We start from the raw sequence: 23,252 nt of genomic DNA, 5'->3' as shown, positions 1-23,252 counted from the left end.
AATGTATAAGAACTGACTGGACTGCAGGTTCATCAAACACTTTTGCCACCATAGAAACACTTTGATAATGATAATTGTCACTCATATGCCTGGCAAAGTATCTATTAGTGCATCAATCTTTTTTTCTGGGATCATATGCACTCACTCAACACTTCTGACCCCTGCAGAGTACATGCATCCTGGAATGTAGCCATGATGGGCTCGTGCATATTTGTGGTGGAATGGGGAACCATAGCAGCATAAGCATTGATTGCCCTCTGTACACATTCCAAGGTATAATGTGGCTGCATTGTTCTCCTGGGTCACATCCTACAAAACACTTCTTCCAAATTCATGGCTTGAATACAGCAAATGAAAGTAGCAGGCTGTGACGGAGTGGTAATTGTATGCTGCAGAAAAGGTTGATCCATTGACTCTGGGTGAGTTTTGAAATATTTGTAAAGGTTCATGCATGCCCTGAGGAGGGTTGTGAGATCTTCATATAGAGATGGTGCCTGTCTTTCTAAAACATAGTATACAATTGTTGGGAGAAGAGCTGGTCTTGTGATAGCAAGCATTAATGTCCCCTTTGCTAAACAGGGTCTGCCTTAGTTTGAATTTGGTTGGGAGACTACATGTGAGTGCTGCGAGATAGTCACATGAAGGGACGGAGCCATAGCTCATTGGAAGAGCATCTCAAATTCGCTCCATGGCATCTTCGGATAGAGCTGAGAGAGACTCCTGCCTGTAACCTTGGAGAGCTGCTGCCAGTCAGTGTCAACAGTACTGAGCTAGATGGTCCAGTGGTCTGACTCTGCATAAGGCAGCTATCTCCCATCTTTGTTTTGCCTCCTTCTCCTTTTTTCTGCTTGATATAGGAAGAAGAACTCTAGTTTTCCCCATAGCAGGTGGGAGAAGAAGATGGGCACAAAGAACAGGGCAAGAGTTACAGCAAATGCATCCTTTCCCAGTGCCTTTAATTTTTTTTTTTTAAGGGCAGTCATCTCTGGATGACCATTTGGCGACTATAGTCTATTGAAAAGCACATAGAGCTTGCATACTGACCTGTTAATTCTCTCCCCATCCCCACTCTGCAGTAAAATGAGAGCCAGTGTCACCATGCTCAACATTGATGCCCCTCGCTGGGACCAGAACACTTTTATGGGACGCGTAAAACACTTTTTCAACATCACTGACCCTAGGACATTGCTGGTGTCAGAGCATGAACTGGACTCAGCGAAGGCGCTGGTGGAGAGCTTCAGGTAGGCAGGTGGGAGGCTGTTGTAACAAAAGTGTTTACGATGTTTGCATCAACCAAGTGTAGTCTTTATTCCACTTTGTTAATAAAACCGTGGGTAAAGCACAAGTCTCTGCTGCAGGCGAGTGTTGGCACTACAAATCGATGAATGCGTGTGACATCCCATTCTGGAGAGAGTAGACCCTTTCAGTAAAGAAAACCTGTTCAGGATTTCTCTATCCTGCTCTTGCTGCTGGGAAAGAGCCTAGAGATGTTTTGGAATCCTTGAATAAAGAGCATTTTAAATGCTTGCAGAGTAAGATTAAGGCGAGGATTCTCAATGTTGTTTGTTTGTTTCATTGTTAAATTTGTATACCACCTTTCATTAAAACAATCCCAAGGTGGTTCACACAAAAATTAAAATAAAACTATAAAATTACATAATTAAAATATTAAGCTAAAATATAAAAACATAAATCTGACTAAAAAAATACAAGCATAAGATAACCATACAAAGAAGCAGCAGTAGAGACAATCCTATAAAAGTCTGGGTAAAAAGCCAAGATTTCACACACTTTCTAAAAACTGTGATGGAGACTGAGGAGCGAATAGCCACTGGGAGAGCATTCCAGAGTCTGGGGGCAGCAACAGAGAAGGCCCTGTCCTGTGTGTGGGACAGCCGAGCATCCCTCATTGTCGGCATCCCTCAGAGTCCCCTCAGATGACCTCGTCAAGTGGGCAGCAACCCTTGGGAGCAGGCGGTCCCTTAGGATCCCAGGCCCAAACCTGTTAAGGTCCATTCTCCTGTCTATATGCAAAGGATTTTGGTGGTATTAAGATCCCTGGTCTGCAAGCATATTTGCTTCTGCAGGAAGCTTCTTCCAGAACTTCAGTGTATCACTTGTGGGAGCTTGTTCTGCTGGGAAGACAGAGTTATTAAAAAGATGGAACTTGGACAGTTATTGTCTTTCTCCTGTCTATAGGGCAGGTATGGTGCCCCCAGGAACCAACCAGGAGCAACTTTTCTATGCCAAGAAGCTTTATGACTCTGCTTTCCACCCTGATTCTGGGGAGAAGATGAATTTGATAGGGAGGATGTCATTTCAGGTTCCCGGAGGAATGGCAATCACTGGCTTCATGCTACAGTTCTACAGGTAACGAAATACAGGTGGCCGTCATTATCCACGGGGGTTTGTTCTGGGCTACAACTATGGATAACAAAACCGCGGATAACAAGACCTTGAGTCAATGGAATTGCGGGGGTGGGGTGGGGGCTAGGTTCCTAGATATTTTAAAAAGGCTAAAACGGAGAAATAAGTGAAAGTGCTGTACCATGCTCTCCAGGTCTCCAGCAGTCCAGCAATGCACACACCCCCCCGCAACCCCTCTGATTATTCCACACAAAAATGGGGGGTGGGGTTTAAAAAGAAAGAGCCACAAAATGGCTCCATTCTGCAAAATGATGGCCGGAAATTACATCAGAAGTCACTTTCGGGCACACAGCAACAGCAGATAGGCAAATTTTGCCTTTTTAAAAGAACTGCAGATAACAAGGTGAGGTCTCTGTTGCCCAGCTTCAGATAAGCGAAACCTCAGAGGTTGGGACCACGGATACCAAGGGCCACCTGTAGTGGTTTTGCTGAGCTTCTGAGAGCCCCTTTCCCCCCTCTTCCTGCTCACTTAAATTTGCTGCTTTGCCTGTCTGATGACTACTATGAGAGAAAGAACACTGGATATTTATTCTTCTTGGGTATCTCAACATAGCTTTTAATGCTGTCTCTTAGTAGCCTTACACTACAGTGTCTCTGCTTATTACCATTTGTTCTTTTTCTGGATTTGTTTGCAATAATAGCTTGCGGCTGCTGAAGGGGTGCCTACTGCATCTGCAGTGAAACATCTTTTGGGCAATTAATCTTTAGCTCTGTGTGCATCTGTTAAAAAAGCAACAACAGGAAACTGACACTAGTGGTGATCAGGGGAGACTGGGCAAGGTCTGAAAAGAGGCAAATGTTATGCCTGGGCCAGTTAGGCAGACCCCAGGCTTATTAGAGTCTGTGCTTAAATGTGCACATGCTTCATTAAAAAAAACACCAAAAACTTCCCCAGGGTACCTCTGTGACCTGCATAAATTATTCGAATTAGCATTTTAAAATATTGCATCATTCTGCCTTTGCCGGTGATAGAGAGGAGGAAGGAACTATTCGACGCACTGAACCAATGTCCTCTGATCACTAGTCATCGTTCTCTTGCTCTCTCCCACCTTTGACCACAAGCTTTCAGACCTGTCTTTGCAGTCAGAAATCTGAAACTACATTTAAAACATATTTATTCAGGATGCTGAATTCTGTACGTGAACACAATTTTGGGATACACACATCCCTGGCTATACCTGGAGACTCAAGGCTGGGACCTGATACGGGGTAGTCACAGCCATGTGAACTCTTGGGATTAACCAAACAACATAAACGACTTTGAAGGCCAGCAGTGATTTGAGTAGGACAGTAGCAGAATTTAGAATCTGGATCTGCTCATTCACCTGAGGCAAGAACTAATGGCCCAGTTCCTGTCCATACTTCCTGCAGAAGAAGGTGGTCTTGTGACATTGCCTCCCATTTTCTTTTCCCATTTCCCAAATAAAATGGGATTCTGGTTCCTTTTGAAGGAGAGAGAGAGAGAAGAAAATAAGATTTTAAAAATGTGGGATTCTCACCACATAGTTGTATCCAGGTCATAGGACACCTGACATTCCATACATCTCCATAACTCAAAAAACTTCTGAAGGGACTTGGACCCTGTTTATTCCAGTACCTGTCAATCATCTTTATTGGCCCACATATTTCTATCGGCGGTCTTGGAAGGACGCTTCGGGAAGGTGCCCTATGATCAAAGATTATGCCCCTGCCAGAACGGTGAAGTGGAGACTATTAGGGATGGGCCTGGACCGGTCCGGAGGCCATTGTAAAGGCCTCCGGACCGGTCCGGACCTGGGCAGTCCGGTTCGGGTGGGGGGTGCCTTTAAGAGCAGGGAGAGGGTTTACTTACCCCTCCCGCTGCTTTCCCGCTCTGGCGCCATAATTTCAGTAGTCATTGGGGCGGCAGGATACCTCCCTGCTGCCCCTTCCCTGCTGTCGCTATGAAAAACTCCCAGGAGTCCTTTGCACGTGCGCACGTCACAGAGACATGAAGTGCGCGCACAACGTGCGTGCGCATAAATGACTCCTGGGAGTTTTTCATAGCGACAGCGGGGAAGGGGCAGCAGGGAGGTATCCTGCCGCCCCAATTACTACTGAAATTATGGTGCCAGAGCAGGAAAGTGGTGGGAGGGGTAAGTAAACCCTTCCCCTGCTCTTAAAGCCACCCCCCACCCCAGTGCCGGACCGCAGTTTGGCAGTTCCGTGCACACCCCTAGAGATTATGGAACATCTGATGCTGAAATGTAGATTTTATACTGAATTAAGGGGAAAGCTTCTCTCCCCTCTATTAATTCATTACAATTATAATTGCCCTTCTGATGGGGACAAGGTCCTTTTTCTGCTTACTGCTAAGTCAGAGTATGTTTACAGGAGGGTAGCAGAAATTTTTTTCATAGCAACCAAGATTCAGTTTAGAGTGACTGAGGCACAAGATGCTGGGCTGTGCATTTCAGATTAACCGGTTTCATTTGAATGAAATCAGTCATGTATACGGTATTTGAAGGTATTAATGTTTTATGTATTTTATGTATTGTTGTTGTTGTTTCTTTTTCTTGTATTTATGCTGGCCTTGGGCCGAAATAAACAAATACATACATATATATATATTTCTACAAGGGTGGAGGAAAGGCTCTGCCCTCTCAAAGTGGCTGCAGAATAGCTGTGTTGAATCCTTGCTCCACAACCCAGCATGGGCAGAAAAGGAAGGGGATGTGACTTTTGCTTCTCTCTCCTGCCTCCAGAAGCCCTCTTTGCTGGCAGGAATATGCCCCTGAAGATTGCAGCAGCTCTCGGGGACATACTCCTTGCAGTGAAAAGGGCTTTTGAAGAGAGGGGAGAAGAGATGAGGTGAGTGTCTAGGTAGCCTGTACTTTGCACCCATTTTTCCCCTTGGTATAATCAGGCTAGTCAGATAGCACTGGGTGTCTAATCTAAAACTATCTGTGCCTGTTCTTCAGACAAACAACTGGTAATGAATTCAAGGAAACAGATACAGTTCTTTGCCTAATGGGTCGAACATGGTGGGGGCAGGAAGACACAGATGCATTATCTGTGTTATTTTAAATGAAAGTTGGTATTATTTGATTATGGCATATGATAATCAGCTGTTAATATGGATTCAGTATAAATACAAATGTTATTGAAGAGGAGGCAGTCAGTGTCTGAAAAGGGTGAGCTCCTTGGGTTAAAACAAGGAATAACAGCAGCTGTACCACTGCTGGCTGTTGGGATGGATACACATACTTAGTCTGATGCCAAGGCCTGTTTTCTCACCCTCTTCATTTTCTTACAGGACGGTCCCAGCTGTTGTTTTCTGGCAGTGGGTGAATCAGTCTTTCAATGCCATTGTGAACTACACCAACCGGAATGCTGCCAGTCCCATCTCACTCAAGTGAGTACCCTGTCGGAGTTACGTGATGGCACAGTCTCTCTGCTTCTACTTCCCAGTGTATCAGCTTAGCTGGCCTAGCTTTAGCTAGGACGTGTGGTATCGGTTGGATAAACAACTGGGAATTGTCCTTTATGCTCTGGACAACCAGATAATATGGGCAAAGGGCCATGCATCCATTTGTCATTGTGTCCTAGCAGGTGGATAGATACATAGCACTTCTCAAGCTGGCACCCAGGAGTAGAGCATAGTGTTGTTAGAGGTTCAGGGGGTAGAATCCAGAGGGGTACAGTCCTTATAATCTTACCTCTGTGTGCATCTGGCTGGATTGTGTGTCATTTTCAAGGCACTAGAGTAGGGGTTCTTTACCTCTTTGCACTTCTGGACTCCCCAGCTCCTCAAGGACTGCCATGGACTCCCAAATCCATGTATATATTTCCATAAGCTCCAGTAAAGGTTAGAGAAAAAATAAATACTCAGGATGGTTATCTTCAAAAACTTTATTCTGGCTCGGCAAGAAGTAAATTAAAGCAAAGATTTTCCAGCTGGGCCTACTCCATGGACACCCAGGCAGTCAATGGAACCAGATTAAGAACCCTTGCTCTAGACTAGAGTCACAGGCTGACATAGTGAGGAAAATGACTCAAAGCCGTCCCATTGGATTAAGAATTCTTAACTTGTCCTTTGAATGTCAATGGGATGACTTAGAGCTATTTCTCTCGGTATGTCAGCCACAGGAGGTAGTGTGAAAATGCACCAAGTCCCCCAAAAGTGTATGGGGTATCCCCCATATGTCTTTGAAAATACTGCACCATTAGCCTCTAGTGAGGGAGCTCGGCTGGGAGCTGCACACATTCGTCTTTTCGGTGATGGCACCCTGTCTATGGAATAGCCTCCCCAGTGAGGCTTTCTTGGCACCATCATTTGTTCTTTTAGATGTCAGGTTAAGACTTTTCTGTTCACTCAGGCTTTTAAAAATAGATTTTAAATAATGGTTTTTAAAATGTTTTGTATCTTGTATTTTTAAAATTTTGTGTTGTGATTTGTTAGTCTTATTCTATGTGTTTTTATTAGATGTTTTCTACTGTAGTGTTGTGAGCCACTCAGAGAACAATTTGTTATGGGACAGCTAGCAAATAAAGATGATGATGATGATGATGATGATTAATAATAATAATCTCTCCCAAGAGCCAAAGTTATTAGAAAGAGGCTGATGTGGAAGCTCAGTTGGAAGTCTTATCCACTCTTGTCAGGTCAGCCCCTGAACTGTCCTTTTCAGTTCCTATGTCACTCATTCACAGCTTGTTTATCCTCCTGGCTTCACTGCTAAGAACAAGGAAAAGGGATATCGTGTCCACCTGAAGTGGGAATTGTGATTGCTCATGGATAATGGAATGCTCAGTCCACAGCCATTCACAGCTGTTCTCAACTTCCCACACTGCCTTGGAAGGGAACAGAGCTGGAAGTGTCTTTCCACAGGACTGACTCCAGGGTTGATGAGGCCTTGGGTAACGTGCGCTCAGTGACCTGACCGCCACTCCCGGCATACCAGTCAGGAGGAGGAGGGCCAGCATGAAATGGGGAATAGTGGCGGTGAGAAGAGGAGCAGTGAAAGCACAGGGCAGTTGGAGCACTCAGAGCCAGCAGCGGAGCCACCATAGCGCAGACGGGTTCAAAGAACCCTCGCGCCCCAGCCACGCCCCCTGCCTCTGATGTCAGCAGCTGCCTCCACTTTAACGGCCCCTCTCCGTCTCCTCCTTTCTCTGCCTGTTGAGGGCAATGAAAAGAGGAGGATGAGGGGGCAGCAAAAGTGCCTGGTGGCTGCCACCACTTTCCCCACCTCATCAAGGAGGGGAAGTTGAGTTGAGGTGAAGGGACAGAGAGAGTGTCAGGCTTTCTTTAGATGGAGAAAGCACCTGGAAGGCTGAATTCCAATTTCCAGCTCATCAGCCCCGCGGAAGGATTTAAAGAGGCCAGGCATCAGCAGTGGGCTACTCCCACATGATGGGCCTGAGGGTGTCACCTGCTGATGCTGGGCCTGTCTTTCTGTATCTCCTCTCTGTTGTGAGAAGCCACAGTGCACGGATGGCAAGCAGAGGCTCCTGGCCCCTATAATCCTTTTATAAGATAAAGACTTTAGAAAGAAGTGCCCAGTGCCCTACAGTATAAATACTGCATTTACCTGAATCCAAGACTAGTTTCCCCCCAAGTTCTTTTCATCTTAAAATTCAGAGTCCTGTTCCTTTGGGGTAAATACAGGTATAAACTGTATTTAACCTCTGTGTTTGAGGGGGTGTGGATAAATATGGTAAGTGAATAAATTTGCCAGCAATAATTAAATTGGTACTATGTTGAATGAGCCCTTTTGTTACACAACCTCTGGACTGAAATTGGCTCTGTATCCCCTCTGAATGACTGCAGGCAAACTGGAGTTGCTTATGTCACTGCCACCAGCACTGCCTTGGCAACCGCCGTGGGACTCAACCTTTACACCAAGGTACTGCCATAAAATGTTCCGCAGGAGGGAAGAGCTGAGGAGGAGGCAGAAACTGCATCTCCATTCTGCATGTTAGAGTTATTAGCAAACCAAGTTACTTGTTATGTTAGGTATGTCATTAGAGCTGATGTACTTTGGCTCCCCCCGCCCCCCCCGCAAACTGGAGGGCTCTGATCCAGATTGGTGCCACAGCATGGAGGGAAGAGAGGCCTTAACCCCCATCATGGTCCTAGTCCATTACACACACACACACACACACACACACACACACACACACACACACACACACACACACACACCAGTGGCTGCTACTTGCCCCAAGAGGAAAGCTACCATTGATGCTAATGCAAGCTTTCCTCTTGGGACAAATTTCTGTGGGGGAGCCTGATGCAAATTGGGACTGAGATAAGGGTGAAGAGTTAAAGCCTCCCCACACACCATGTTCCTGATCTGGAGTCCTGTCCTCCATGACTCCTACTGATTGGCAGGGGCGGGGGGAACAAAACCAAATATTAGTTTTTGGGACGCTGGGAGTGTCTCCCATCCTTGTAAGCTACCTACTTTGGACACAAAGTGTTTCCTTCCTTTCTGGCTTTGGCTGCTCTCAAGGTCAGTTGCAGAGGTGGACCAGGCAGGGTGCTGGCCGCCCGCCCACGGACCTTCAAGGGCCCCTGCTCTGCTCTCCCACCTCACAATGATTCTCCTCTTGCAGCCCCAGCCAGCCTGCTTCGACTCAGCTTGTGCTGGGAAAGGAAGTTGTTGCGCATGAGAGTGTGTGCATGCGCTACAGCTCCCAATTGTGGCACAGCCCAAAGCCACACTGCTCACCTTAACAGCCGCTCCCACCCACCTAGTAGCAATGCAACATGAGGTGAGAGAGGCAGGGAAGCAGCAAACGTAGGTGGCACATCCAAGTGTGTTGGTGGAAGCTTGTCCACCCCCTCCTGTGCCCTCCCCTCACAAAACCGGCCAGGTTCCCTCTGCCTGTGCAGATACTCACTGGGCTGAGTTGCCCACACTAGCCTCTCTGAGCTCACCCATCATCTCTGCTCCAGAGGAAAGTGGGTTCCTCTCCTCTTCCTTGACATCTCTGTCACTCACTACCTCCTGACAGGTACAGCAGGGACCTCTGCCCCCAGAGATACCTGGCCCTTGAGGAAATGCAATGCTGTTGCTTTAGCAATGGTACCCCCCCTCCCCTCCAACCTCAGAGGCAAAATGCCGTGAAATACCAGTTGCAGGGGAGCAATGGCAGGAGAGGGGCCAAGCCCTCACCCCCTGCCTGTGAACTTCTGAAATGCATCTGTTGGGCCGCTATGTGAAATGGGGTGCTGGACTAGACGGGCCTTGAGCCTGATCCAGCAGGGCTATTCTTATGTTCTTATGCTTCGTTCTCACCCATCTGGCTTCTGGGTTGTTACTCCCCTCTCTCTCCCTCATCAGCTTGCACCTTTGTGTGTGTGTGTTTTAGGGGTTTTTTTTAGTAGAGCTTTGGCCAGGTAATGTTTAATGTTCTTTATCAGGAAAACGTGCTGTTGTTCACTTGCATGAGCCCTAGAAAGAACAAGAACTTCTTGAGATTATTTTCAATTAAACTGTTTTTCAAAGGTATACTGCTTCTGAACATGGAGGTTCCATGTAGTCATGCCATTTACTTGCAACTAACATTTTTTTCTGAAGTTAAGTTGGTCCCAAGAATAGTCATTTTAAAAGCAGCATTGAGGTCTTTTTGCATTGTCACAGATTGTAAGGGTGAAGTTAGAGGAGGAAGGGGTGGTGCAAAAGAAGTGGCCCAGTGAAGTTCTGTTGTCCAAGAGTGCACAAAAACCTGGAGCAATCCTTGGCTGTTGTGCAGTGGATGATGGGAGTTGTAGTCCAACAATGTCTGAGGACCCAAGGCTGGGAATCCTTAATCCAATATTATATGGGCTTTAAGGATCCTCTGCCCATGACATCCACACAGCATAGCCACTGCATCCTACCTTGAACATCCCTATTGTTCTAAAAGCCTGCAGGATTCTGTTGGTCCTGTTCCTAACTGCAGTTTCTTTCTCCACACAGAGAGCCCCCTCCCTCGTTGCCCGTTGGGTTCCCTTTGCAGCAGTAGCTGCTGCTAACTGCGTGAATATTCCCTTGATGAGGCAGCAGTAAGTCCATCCTAAGGGACCTTTAAGGAGGGAGGAGGGGTGAACGTGGAGCCTAACAGTGAGACACTTTGCCAGAAATGCATAACACGGACCTTCAGTTAGGAGGAGAGTGAGAGTTACCTGGTGGAGAAGGCATCTGCCTGGGAGCCAGGACACCTGTACCTGTACCTAATAACTCCCTTGCTCATTCTCATACACCTGCTTCCCAAATCCATTATTTATATATCAGGACAGACAACAGGATAAAAACATACCAGAAAGGAAGGTCCACTATGCCTGAAAGATATTTAACCTCATAGAACAGATTTCTGTGGACTTCCTTTTCCCACTAAGTCTAAAATGTGGGACCCAAACCAAGGGAAGTACTGTATGTTAATATGATGTCTGGGCAGCATCCAGACTAGTTAATCATGACTAAGCACCATCAAAATCAATAAAACAAGTTAGTCATGACTAACTGATGTTCAAGATGTATTTATACACTTTGTTAATTTCGTCTAATGTCTTTTTAGCAAGGAACAAAACCTAGCTATCTCATGATTCTACAACCCAACTACTTCACAATCTCTTCTCAAGGTCCCGTATCCACCTCTGCCCCCATACGTTTTTGTGCAGACTGAATCAGTTCAATCATTCCTGCATATGGGTGCACATTGATTATACAAATCCATTATTTATTGATCAAAAGGGGGAGATAAAAAAGTCTAAGCCTTGATTCTCAGGAGAAGGAAGTATGCATATAAGGGATATGCTAAAGGTTAGTCCTGAGATAAAAGTGAATGCTGGTATAGATGCACCCTTAGATCAAAATGCAGCAAAACCAGGATTTGGCTGCCTCCCTTGCCTATTCACTTCCAGGTGGGTGTTGCTGACTTTGGCCCCAGTGCTTGTTCTCCCTACACTGCTCACTCCCTTTCTGTTATCAGGATACAGCTAAATATCTATTTAGATCAGAGCTGCTAAATTTTGCCCCCCGCCAGCTGTTTTTGGACTACAACTCCCAAAATCCTTAGCCACAGTGGCCAGTAGCCAGGGATTATGGGAGTTGTAGACCAACATCTGCTGAAGGGCCAAAATTGAGCAGCCCTGATTTAGAGTCTATGTAAAGTTTTATTTCCCCACCGCCCTCTTTCTCCCTTTTCCTCAGCTCCATGCCTCTTTTTCATTATTTATTTATTACATTTACATTTTGCATCTACCTCTTCCATTCCACCCATCCGTCCTTTCGCTGCTTCTCAGATCATTACTTGCTCTGACTCTTCTTGACGACTCCTCCCTTAGCTCCCTTACCTCCCAGATTTGCTTTTCAGCCTCCCTGCTTCTACACGTTCTTGCCAACAACGTCCTATATTCCTGGGCCTCATGTAATGTATTCCTCTTAGTCAACTGGCTTCTTGCTATTCTTACAGAAGCTCCATTCATTGTCAACATTCTATAGGTGTGTACCTTAAGCAGTTCAATCAAATTCCATGACACCACAGTAGTACAGCCAATGACTAGGGCTACTTACAGCTACCAGGCAGCACTCTGTTTTTATCTATTTTGTAATCTGCAAGACAGCATAAGGTCTGGGTCAGTAGGGTAATTAGGACATCAGTGATTCTGAGACCAGTTGAGAACTCCGTTCTGCTAGAATGAATTCTCATTACGCTTTTTATTACATATGATGATGCAGTTATGGTTATGCAAAATGCCAATCAATTTATGGTTATCTCCATGACTGCCTTTTCATTATGTCCAAGCAGCAACCATTAGTAGAAGAGAAGTTCAATTGTGAAGAACTTAATTGCCATATAAATGGGTTATCTGCATCCACCCTTAGATGAGAAAGCTAAAATTATAACTTGATTAGTCTCATGAAACATACAGTGTAAGGCAGTCAGGATTGACCTGCTCAGAAATGAGATACTGTATACAATAATGGGCAGGAAAACACATGATCTCAATATCTTGATCCCCGCCAGAAAGCAGGCTCCTACGTTCTGCGCCACCTGGAATTTCTGACAATTCTTCAAGAACAGCCCCATGCAGAATATATCACATCCCATGTATGACAGATTATATAATAGACTAAAAACTGTCTGCTGCTATTTCCTCCAGTCAAGCCCTAGTCATTGCTTGTACCGCTGTGATGTCATGTAATGTTGTGGATCTTTTAATTCAGTGGTTCCAAACCAGTGGTACTCCAGCTGTTGCTGAACTACAACTCCCATCTTCCCCAGCCATAATAAATTGTAGCTGGGGATGATGGGAGTTGTAGTTCAGCAATGTCTGGAGCAGGGATTCTCAGTGTTGGGTCCCCAAATGTTATTGGACTTCAACTCCCATAATCTCCAGCCAAAGGACACTGGGCCTGGGGATTATGGGAGTTGAAGTCTAATAACATCTGGGGACCCAACGTTGAGAATCCCTGGTCTGGAGTACCACTGGTTGGGAGCACTAGTTTTAACGGTTTACAATGAAAATGTCAGCATTATAGTAGTAAAGTGTGGAGGTCCTAAAATAATGGATGGCTGTTTTACATCTGCACCTCCTTTGGGAGGCACCGAACCAGCTTGGGTGCCCACTGTCAAATCAGTTTGGCAGGGCGGGGAGTGGTTCCCTTAAGGAGCAGGTAAGCAGGCCCTTACCTGCTCCGCTGCTTTTCTGAGTGCGGCACTCGCTTGAGTGAATGCCACGTGCAGCCTGCAGGGAACAGCGCCGCAGCTGCACACAGCCTTTGCTTGAGCAAGCGCCACGCCCAGGAAAGCGGCGGGGTGGCAGCAGAGCAGGTAAGGACTGCTTACCTGCTCCTTAGGGAAACTGCTCCCCACCTCACACCCCCCCCCATCTGCACAAATGGCTCATGTAACTCCCGGAGTGTATTGACAGGACATCCTTTGCTGCCCAAGCCCCACTTCCCCTTCCCTCTAGAGAAGGAAAGTGGGCATGGTAGTGTTTGTGGTAGTGTTGCTGTTGCTATAGGTGCTGGGAAGTACCTTCTAATAACAAATCGCAAAGGTGAAGCATACTGCCAGCACAGAGACAAAAACAACCGTGTCCCTGCTCTTCAGTAGCTCCCCCTATGGTTGCCAAATGCAAGTAAAAATGCCACCGGCTGATGTTTCCTGTTTCACAGCAGCTGTATAAACGGGCTACACTTTACTAAAATGAGCACTCTCTTTAGGTAAGCACCACTTACCCAAGGTTTCAGCTCCCAATGGTGCATGGTTGATTTTACTGGAAGTACATGAACCTCCAAGAGTACTCCTGCTTGCATAGTGAATATTTAAGAGAGATGTGAAACCACCCATCCCCCAACTCTTGCACATGCTCAGATAGCTTTTTGTATATATTCAGAAATTACTCTTTGGGGGAATATTTTTGGCAAGGCACAGCCCTCTGCACTCAAAAGAGAAGCTCAGCAAGCACTGAAACCTATATGGGCATGGCCTGCAAATGTTATGCTGGTATGCCATGCTGTGTTTTCTGCCTCACTTGCATCACTATTCCTGTTTTCCCTTGCAGCCAGCACCTGCGAAGTAGCTGGTAGTCTTCTAGGCAGTGTTCCCTGTAGCATGGATTCCCAGACGTTGTTGATTACAACTCCCATAATGCCCAGCCAAAGGACATTGCCGCTGGGGATTGTGAGAGTTGTAGTCAGCAACATCTGAGAATCCCTGCTACAGGGAACGCTACTTCTAAAGTGGGTTCTCCCCCCCCCCATATTAAAAAATATCTTTAAATGTGGCAGGGGATAATTCTGCTTAGAAAACACTTGATTGGAGCTTTGTTATTTTTAACCAAGGTTATAGGAGCAAAAGTAGATTATTTGGAGAGGGTTTGAAAAGTAAACATTGGCCACCTTTAATCAATAACCTTTCCGAGACACCACCTTCTTTTGGAATTTCCCAGTTGAGCTGAAGTTGGCTACAAAATGTTTTCTGTGGCTTGTGGTGATCAATTTTGCCTTTAAGCTAGAAGCTATTCTGTAACAAACATACGATACAAACACATAGGGTTGCATCCAAAGTTAACTTCCAACTGTTCTCTAACTGTGCTCTCTCGTTCTCTCTCCCTCCTCCCCTCCTGCATTCTAAGCAGAGTTTCTCTGTCTGCGGCACCTTCCCTGTCAGTCAAACTCCCTCCTGCACATACTTTTTACACAGTTCCATAATTTTTTTAATATTGCTGAATATATTTTATATATAATCCTTGGATTCTTTAGAGCAGTGGTTCTTAACGTGGAGTCCGCCATATGTTGTTTGTTTATTTATCATATTTTTATACCACCTGATATGTACATCTCTAGGTGGTGTACAAAATATAAAATTTTTAAAAGTCACAAATTGAAATACATGACTATAAAAACAAGAGGATAAAATAATTATTAAAACACGTTTTTAAAATTATTAAAATTAATTCTAATTAATTAAAATTAATTCTAATTAATCAAAATTAATTCTAATTAATTCTGTGAAAACAGGAGAGTCTTGAGGTTCTTCCTGAAAACAAACAGAGAAGGAGATGCTCTTATTTCAGCAGGGAGCATATTCCAAAGCTCTGGGGTAGCCACAAAGAAAACCCAGTTCTGGGTTGCCACCAAATGAGCCGGTGGCAACCATAACCTGATCTCTCCAGAAGATCATAACAGGTGGCATGGTTTATGACAAAGGAGGCGCTCTCTCAAATAGCCTGGACCCAAGATGTTGCTGAACTACAACTCCCAGCATCTCCAGCCACATTTTATCAGGCGTACCCCACATTAAGAACCATTGCTTAGAGACATGCAGTTCATATTCTTGACAGGAACCACTAGGGAGCAGCAGTGCACTATTGAATTGGCTCCACATGTTCTGTCAGCTTGGGCAGCAAGAGCAGGAAGGAAGATACCCCTTTCCAGCAATATAATATTCCTTATATTATGGACATCGGGACCTGCAAGAAATTTAATTCACTTCCTAGAATTTAATTCAGTCCCCTGCTAACTGAGCAAAGAGGCACCTTTTTAAAATGGTGATTCTCTTTATTTAACAGGGGAAGAGCAACTGGCCCAATCTATCTGCAGCACAGCATCCTTCCAGTGGCTGTGGCTGGCGTCTATCATGTTTCTTTTTTAGGTTGTGAGCCCTTTGGGGACAGAGAGCCTTATTTGTTTGTTTGTAAACCGCTTGGGGGACTTTTGTTGAAAAGTGGTGTATAAATATTCATCACATTCGTAGTTGCACATTGCCTAGTGTCTTGGCAGGAGGTTGTGAGAAATTTCTTCTCATAAATTTAGTTGAAAAATAGAGCCTTAGCTTCCTAAACACTTAAGCTGTGTGATTAGGAGGGGACTACGAAAGTGAGGGGTGTGTTTGGGTTCGATAAAACTGCAGGATCATGCCTTAGATTCTAGAGTGTCTTTCCTGATGGTACTGCATGATGATGTCACAGTATATTCTAAGACTGGGAATCTAGAAAAACTTTTAACTGAAGTTGCATTGGGCCGTTTGGGGGTTCTAGCCCCACCACTAATGTTCATAATTGCATAGCAAATGAAGGGCTGAGAACTATAGAGATAAAATATGTATTGACAGATTGATATATTTATAAATCATTGCTACATTGATAAATGTCTCTCTGGCTGCCCCAGGGCATACGCTCCCTGTCAGAATAAGAAATTCTCCATCTCTGATTGCTTTTAGAAAGACCCTCAAGATGCACCGGTTTCAGGCTTTTAATTAAAATTAATTTTAAATTAATTGTTTTTATTCTGTGAATTTGTTTTGGTTTTATTCTGTTTTTGTTTTTATTATATATTTAAATTGTAAATTTAAATAATTTAAATATATATTCTATTTTAAATAATCGCTTTCTTTCTTTCTTTCTTTCTTTCTTTCTTTCTTTCTTTCTTTCTTTCTTTCTTTAGCTTATATATGGCCTGACTCCAAAGCTCTAGGAAGTTATATACAGATATATTATATTATATACACTGCCTAGAGATAGACGTAACAGGTGGTATATAAATAAATATAAGTATATAAATAAACTACACATGAGGCTTGTGTGCACACACATAAAAGTAAAAGGATCCACATGTAAAGTAGGCGAACAGTAGCTGCCTTCTGCTGCAGCAGTAAGGGTCTGGAATATTCCCCTCAGGGGATGGAGCTGCTCTGGGAAGAGCAGAAGGTTCCAAGTTCCCTCCCTGGCTTCTCTACACAATAGGGCTGAGAGAGACTCCTGCCTGCAACCTTAGAGAAGCTGCTGCCAGTCTGTATAGACAATACTGAGCTAGATAGACCAATGGTCTGACTCAGTATATGGCAGCTGCCTATGTTCCTATGTAGCCTCTGTGTTATTCTTTATCTCCCTTTGGGAATCTCCCCTTAAAGTGACTTGTCCTGATGAACATGAAACTGAAGTCTCAAAGTCAGAATGGCAGAATTGTCACTATGCAGAACTTATAGGGCAGAAAGATGCATGTTGGAGGTATTCAACATGATGGGCTTAGGGAGGGTGGGCAGATCACTCATAATGTGTGTATCCTATTTTATTGTGCGCTGCCTTGAGTTCTAATTTTGGGGTATAGAAACTGAATGAACAAACAAATCATGCCTGAGGCTAATGTGTCTGTGTCTGCATTAGGGAACTGATTAGTGGGATCTTGGTGACAGATGAAAATGACAACCCTCTGGGAGAGTCCAGGGTAAGTGCCGTCCTTCAGGAGTTTGGGGGACATAAAGCAGCAGTGTTCTGTTGTTTGGTTTGGGTGCACAGAGCTTTCGAAAGTATTTGGAAATAGTCTTGCCAGTGCTGCTGGTGGCCAAAAGATCCACCGTCTCCACCAGCAAGCACATCAGGTTTTTGAAAGGTGGTGTGACTGACTGGTGTTCCCTAGGACTTCAACACAGCAGTCGTCAGGAAAATCCCCCCTTTAATAAGAGCTTCTAAGAATCATTTACACTATGTGGTCCCATGTTTCTTATGCTTAACAGTCGTCTTCTTCAAAATCTACTAGCCACAAAATGTTTCTGCCCCAAAATACTTCTTGTGGGAGCTAGGCTCCAAAAGGTGGATTAAAAAGAAATCAATTGAATGAATACATTCAGAAGTGCATTTTTATCGTATTTAAAGGACTAGTGTGACACTGCCATTTCTTTCTTTCAGAGAGCTGCAATCAAGGGGATAACCCAGGTGGTGATTTCCCGCATCACCATGGCTGCTCCTGGCATGAGTAAGCACCAAGCGTCTCCCCCACCCCCTTATTAAATCACAGCTTGGCAAGCAGCACTAGGGATGGGCACCGTACAAGGCAAAAATCTCACCAAGCAAGCTGGCTTTTGCTGTCAAGAGAGGAGGAGCAGGAGGAGCCTGCAGCCTCCTGTGGTAGCCTCCATTTTGGTCCTGTTTTTGGTCCCTAGGGAGGGATTGTCACAGACATGATGCTTTTGGTGGGGAGATATATGTGCCTGCCGAGAACGTATACTTTATTTCACTGAGGCTTTTCCTTCCACAGCAAAATGAACTCTGATGGTATTGGGCTAGGCCAATCCAAAGTTTGTTCAGACAGGTGAAAAAGAAGTGGGACTCATTACTCCTCTAATATCTCTTTACTGAGAGCTATCAAAAATAGTATCAGATATCAGAGCTCAATAAAATCAAGGCACATCACTTCATTAGAGGTTTTCAGTTGCAAGGACAAAAAAAAAAAGGAAATACAAAAACAAGCTCCAGAATGCAAAGCATTCCCCCCCACACCACTTGCACACGCTCTCCCCGCCCCGCCCCCCCGAGGGTCCTACTAAAGGACAGCTTGCAGAGTTGACATTTCCATCCCAGATATCAACAGGTCACATTAGTATCCACTCTACATCTTTCTCTTCTGCCCCAACACACTGTTCCAGGCCTTAGTTAAGGGTTTCACTCTCACTTTCCTTTCTCCTGATTCAAAACAAAAAGTCAAGTGCCAATGATCTCATTACTTTGACTGGGAAGGAAGAAGTGAAGGCCATGCACAGTGCACAACAATAGGGATGTTCACAAACCAAAAATTGTGTTTCGGCTCAAATTTGAATCTAATTTGTGCTGAACAGGCTGGTCCGGTCCCTTTGATCAAAGTGGTTTGGCGGCAAATATTTGTAAAGTGGAATCCGCTGAGGATTCCCCTTTACAAGTAAAGGGGTGGAGGTCCTGGTTCCTGTGAAGGGGTGGTGGGGAAGGGTGATGAGGTAGTAGTTAAAGGATCTTCTTACCCGCCAAGTGTGCTGCCATTGCCACTGCTCACTCCACCCTCCGGTGCAGCCCATGGCAAAAACGCTTGCAATCCTCCCTCCTTTCCCAAGCTGCATGAGCAGAGGCCATTTGCATGGAGTTTGCACATGCAGGCGATTTGGTAAAGGAGGGAGGAACACATGCTTTTGCTGTGGGCTGTGCTGGGGGACAAGTGGCAGCACCAGCAGCACGCTTGGCATGTAAGAAGACCCTTTAACTACCTATCTCATCCCCACCGGCTGCCTCCTCGGTGCTGAATCGCTCTGCCTGAACTGGGCTTGGTCTGGCTCGATTGTGGATCAAACCACCCCCAGGTTGGTCTGCGATCAAGCCACCAAACCAGTCAGGGGCGTAGCAAGGTTGGAGTGGGCCCAGAGACAAGATTTTAAAATGCCCCCCCCCCTAAAGTCCAGGGCCTCCGCACACCCCAGGCCCCCAAGGATTTAAGTCTGATATTCCAAAATAAGTATGCTGCCTGCAAATACATTTCACTGAATACACACACATCACAATATATAGTGATATACATTGAGTACTATACATTTGTATTACTTTTAATGCCTAGAACACACTAGAAAGATGAATTATTAGAATGGGCCCCTCGCTGCAGATTAGCAAAGGAGACTTTCAACCATGCAGGGTGAACCTATGTTTGTTTTCCCAGAATTCTGAACAAATTCAGTCAAGTTTGATTGCAGGAGGTTTTTCACAGGAGGCTTTTAAAGCCCTTTAAGACACCTCTCCTCTGGAATGGAGGTGCTGCATTCACATGTTGGCCAGATTTACCCTGAAGTCCCTGCAAGTTATTGGGGAGCAGTTCACACACAAGAAAAATAAAATAAAAGCACCACACATGCTTCACAGTTCTCACTCAGACCTTCTGGGTTGCAAAACAACTTGAACATAAGTGCATTTATAAATGAATGAATGAATAAATAAAATTAATAAAATACTGTTCCAGAAGTTTTTGCAATTTTCTGCCATGAAACAAGCCACTTATAGGACTTTTTAGATAGTTTTTTTAAGTCAGCAAATTTTCCAAGCTGTTTCAAAATAAATATTCAGAGACTTCTCGGTCCCTCCCCCCCCCATATCCAAGCCCTATGGCAAGCAGATCCCTATATATGGGGCGGGGGGCGGGAAAGGTAACCACAAAAAGGAGTTCACACTCTACCTGGCAAATGCTGGGTTGGGCAGGGCAGCAAGGGGTCTTCTGCTGCAGAGACCAGTGGTGGCCACTCTGGCTGCCTTCTCCTTCCTGGCTGGCTTGGGCCCTACTGGAGTTCAGGCTTCACAGAGGCCTACAGGAGGCCTCCGTGGAAGCCCCGCCCACCCGCCGATCAGCTGAGAGGCGGGAGAAAAGGAGCTCTTTGCAGCTTGGCTGCTGCTTGGATTGCGGCCAGCAGAACAAGCAGGAGAGACGGCAAAGAGGGCAAGTGGCTGAAGGGCCTTGGGGCTGGGCAGGGGGCAATGGGGAGTCACATGAGGTGCCCCTGGGGTGCCCCTCCAGGCAGTGGGGCCCCCAGACAACTGTCTCCCCTTGCCCTATCATTGTTTCGCGCCTGAAACCAGTCCTTTCTGTGGCAAACGGGTTCAGCACCAAACTTACACAGCAGGTGCTATTCTTGGCAAAAACAGTCTCACACCAAGGCTAACCAAAATCTTTTTTCTCTTTTAATAATTTGGGAGCAAACACCACCAATTCCACCTTAAAAAGGGATATACCTAACAGAATACTCTAGTACTGCGGTAGGTAATATTAAGGGCTCTAGGAGCTGTCTTTAGGTCTGACTCTTGTGAACACCACAGCAACTTCTTCTCTAAAGAGTAAAATATTAATTATGTTTGAAATATAATCAATAATTTAACTATATTAAATTATCCCCCCTTTTAAAATCATTACAGTTAGGTCAAATTTTGATACATAGTTTTCTAAATGAGTTTTCTAAATGACCTTTCCCCCAGTCTTTCCTCTTGATGTCATTTTATCTTTGAGCCACCAAAAGCTGCAAGAGAATACATTTTTTGGTACCTTAGTGCTTTTTGTGTGTTGTAGTGTATGACTTTCCTGCAAAATAGGTTTTCTCTCATTCCTCTTGTTCCAAGCAGGAAGATGTCCCCTAGCTGACTCCATTCCTCTATTCAGAAGTTACTGTCGTTTGCAGTTTTGAAAGAACTTTAAACAGCAATGATGTTTTGTTTAGAGTTCTTAAAACGATATATTCAAACTACTTGTACACTTAAACCTACACAGAGTGGCTGATATTCAGTGCAGTGTTAGAACTGCATCACAATGGTTGCATCAGTGGAAGACTCAGCATTGCACCTCCATGCAGTATTTTGCAGAACAGGGAAAGGTGCGTGAAGGATGAGCGATCCCCCCCCCGCTACTCTCTCCCCCCTCCAAAAGGACTTTTTGGCTTCAGAAGAATGTCCTTGAGGGCTGTGCCAGTCGGGGATGTAACAAGATGTGTACTCTGTGATGCTTTCCCACTGACACAGCTCCTGTAACACAGTTCTAACATTGCACAGAATGTCAGCCAGTTCTTTAAGAGAATGTTAAGAGAGAGCAAGGGGATGGGGGTGTTAAAAAATGTAAGTGGCCCTAAAGGCATGCCACCACCTTTACCTATCTGCTGAGCCAGCATCAGCGCATGGTCCCTCAGGCAAATGCTGAGGACCTGACACCCAGGGAGGCCCTCCACTGCTGACACCATTGCCTGCACTGTCACTAGACGCCTTCCTTCCTGGTGCTCCTCTTAGTGCTGATGCACCACCATTTAAATTTTCCAACAGTGCCCTCCATTTAGAGTCACTCCAGAGGCATTGTGTGGCATGCCATGCTGCTGCTTCCTGCCCAGTAAGCCTACTAAGACAGGCCCATTGGTGGTGGAGGTAGTGGTAGTGCTGGTACTGCCATTGGAACCGCAACTGGTCTCCTTGCCTGGCAAGCGCAGCAGGGCCCATCAACATCTTTCTTTCATTCATTCATTCATTCATTCATTCATTCATTTTCAATTTTGTAGACCGCCCCCAAACTTCTGGCTCTGGGCGGTTTATAACAACATAAAACAGATTAAAATGAAAACCAGTTAAAACAGTTTAAAACCACAGTACAGTTTAAAAGCTTGGGTTAAAAAACAACAACTTTAGAGCCTTGTTAAAAGTTGTCAGAGATGGGGAGGCTCTTACTTGAGCAGGGAGCACATTCCAGAGTCTCAGGGCAGTCCCTGTGTAGCCACCAGATGAGCCGGTGGCAACTGCAGACGAGCCTCTCCGGATGATCTGAATGGGTGGTGGGGCTCATGGCGAAGAAGACGTTCTCTTACATACCCAGGGCCTAAGCTGTTTAGGGCTTTATAGCACCTTGTATTTTGCCCGTAAACTTATTGGGAGCCAGTGTTGCTCTTTTAGTATAGGAGTGATATGGTCTCTCCAAGATGACCCAGAGACCAACCTGCCTGCCGCATTCTGTGCTAACTGCAGTTTCCGGACTACATACAAAGGCAGCCCCACATAGAATGCATTGCAGTAGTCAAGTTCCAGCATATGTACCACTGTTCTGGGGTCATTTATCTCAAGAAACTGATGTAGCTGGCATATCAGCCGAAGCTGACAGAAAACACCTCTGACCGTCGCCTCAACCTGGACACCAGGGAGAGGTTAGGATCCAGAAACACCCCCATACTGCATACCTCTTCTTTCTGGGGAAGTGTGACCCCATCCAGAACCAGCAGATATGAGGCCAATGATGTAGGCGGTGGCAATGGCAGGCACTTTGATTTTGGGGGCTGAATGAGTATGCCAAGCAGACTTTGCTGGGGAGTGCATGCCACAAATGGGGGCACCACCACCGAAAAAGCCTCCCTCCCTGGTTGCCACCTGCCTCACCTCTGAAGGCAGGGACACTGGGAGATGGATCTCAGCTGAAGATTGCAATGCCCAAGAACAGGCAGATTGTGTCATATCTGGTTCCCAAGCTATAGAGGGCTTTAAGCAATTGAGACTAGCACTTGGCATTGCACAAATAAGAAGCCAGTGAAACTCTTCCAATACTGATGAGACGTGTTCCCTGCAGCTGGTAACAACCAACAGCCCTGTTGCTGCATTCTGTACAAACACAGAGGTATTGTGTATTCAGACCCTATTAGTGCATTTTATGCAGTAAACAAGGGAGTGGCTGAGGTGAGGGCAAATGGAAACTAACCAAGAATAAAAGGTCTCTCTCTTTCTCTTTCCCCAGTTTTGTTGCCCATTATCATGGAGAGACTAGAAAAATACCCATTCATGAAGGTAAGTGGCTCAGGATATGCCTACTTCCCCACCATTCTAGCTGATTTTCTTTCTTTCTCTGAACCTCCTGGGGGATACAGCCAGTCAGATAACAGAGGCTAGTTTTCACCATAAGAGACGCACTATTGTGTCTTAAATGGCTGGAGCAGCTGTATTTAAGTTAAGTGGTAGATCTCCTGTTCAGGAGCGTGACACAGGGACAGGCGAACCCTGTGACAGAGAATTAAATTATTGGAACAATGGTGCCTCTATGGAACTACTAGGAGAAAAGGAATCTAGATGT

General features: G+C 45.3%; 1 protein-coding gene across 7 annotated transcripts in view; it reads left to right on the top strand.

Moving 5' to 3' along the window:
- Positions 1-23,252, top strand: part of SFXN2 (sideroflexin 2) — a 46,536-nt gene that overhangs the window by 12,337 nt on the left and 10,947 nt on the right. For all 7 annotated transcript variants that reach the window (XR_008318907.1, XM_053306326.1, XM_053306322.1 and 4 more), the window contains 8 exons: positions 1,077-1,241; positions 2,200-2,370; positions 5,702-5,800; positions 8,219-8,294; positions 10,356-10,441; positions 17,051-17,111; positions 17,573-17,639; positions 22,920-22,969. Coding sequence is in view for 6 of the 7 variants with exons in the window: in XM_053306322.1 (XP_053162297.1) it covers positions 1,077-1,241; positions 2,200-2,370; positions 5,702-5,800; positions 8,219-8,294; positions 10,356-10,441; positions 17,051-17,111; positions 17,573-17,639; positions 22,920-22,969 (775 nt within the window). In the remaining variant the exon portion in view is untranslated. The remainder of the gene's footprint in view (positions 1-1,076; positions 1,242-2,199; positions 2,371-5,701; positions 5,801-8,218; positions 8,295-10,355; positions 10,442-17,050; positions 17,112-17,572; positions 17,640-22,919; positions 22,970-23,252) is intronic.

This window comes from Hemicordylus capensis, chromosome 3 (genome assembly GCF_027244095.1).
Source record: "Hemicordylus capensis ecotype Gifberg chromosome 3, rHemCap1.1.pri, whole genome shotgun sequence".
NCBI lineage: Eukaryota > Metazoa > Chordata > Lepidosauria > Squamata > Cordylidae > Hemicordylus > Hemicordylus capensis.
Note: the sequence above shows the minus strand (reverse complement) of the source record. Positions and strands in the feature narration are given on the sequence as shown.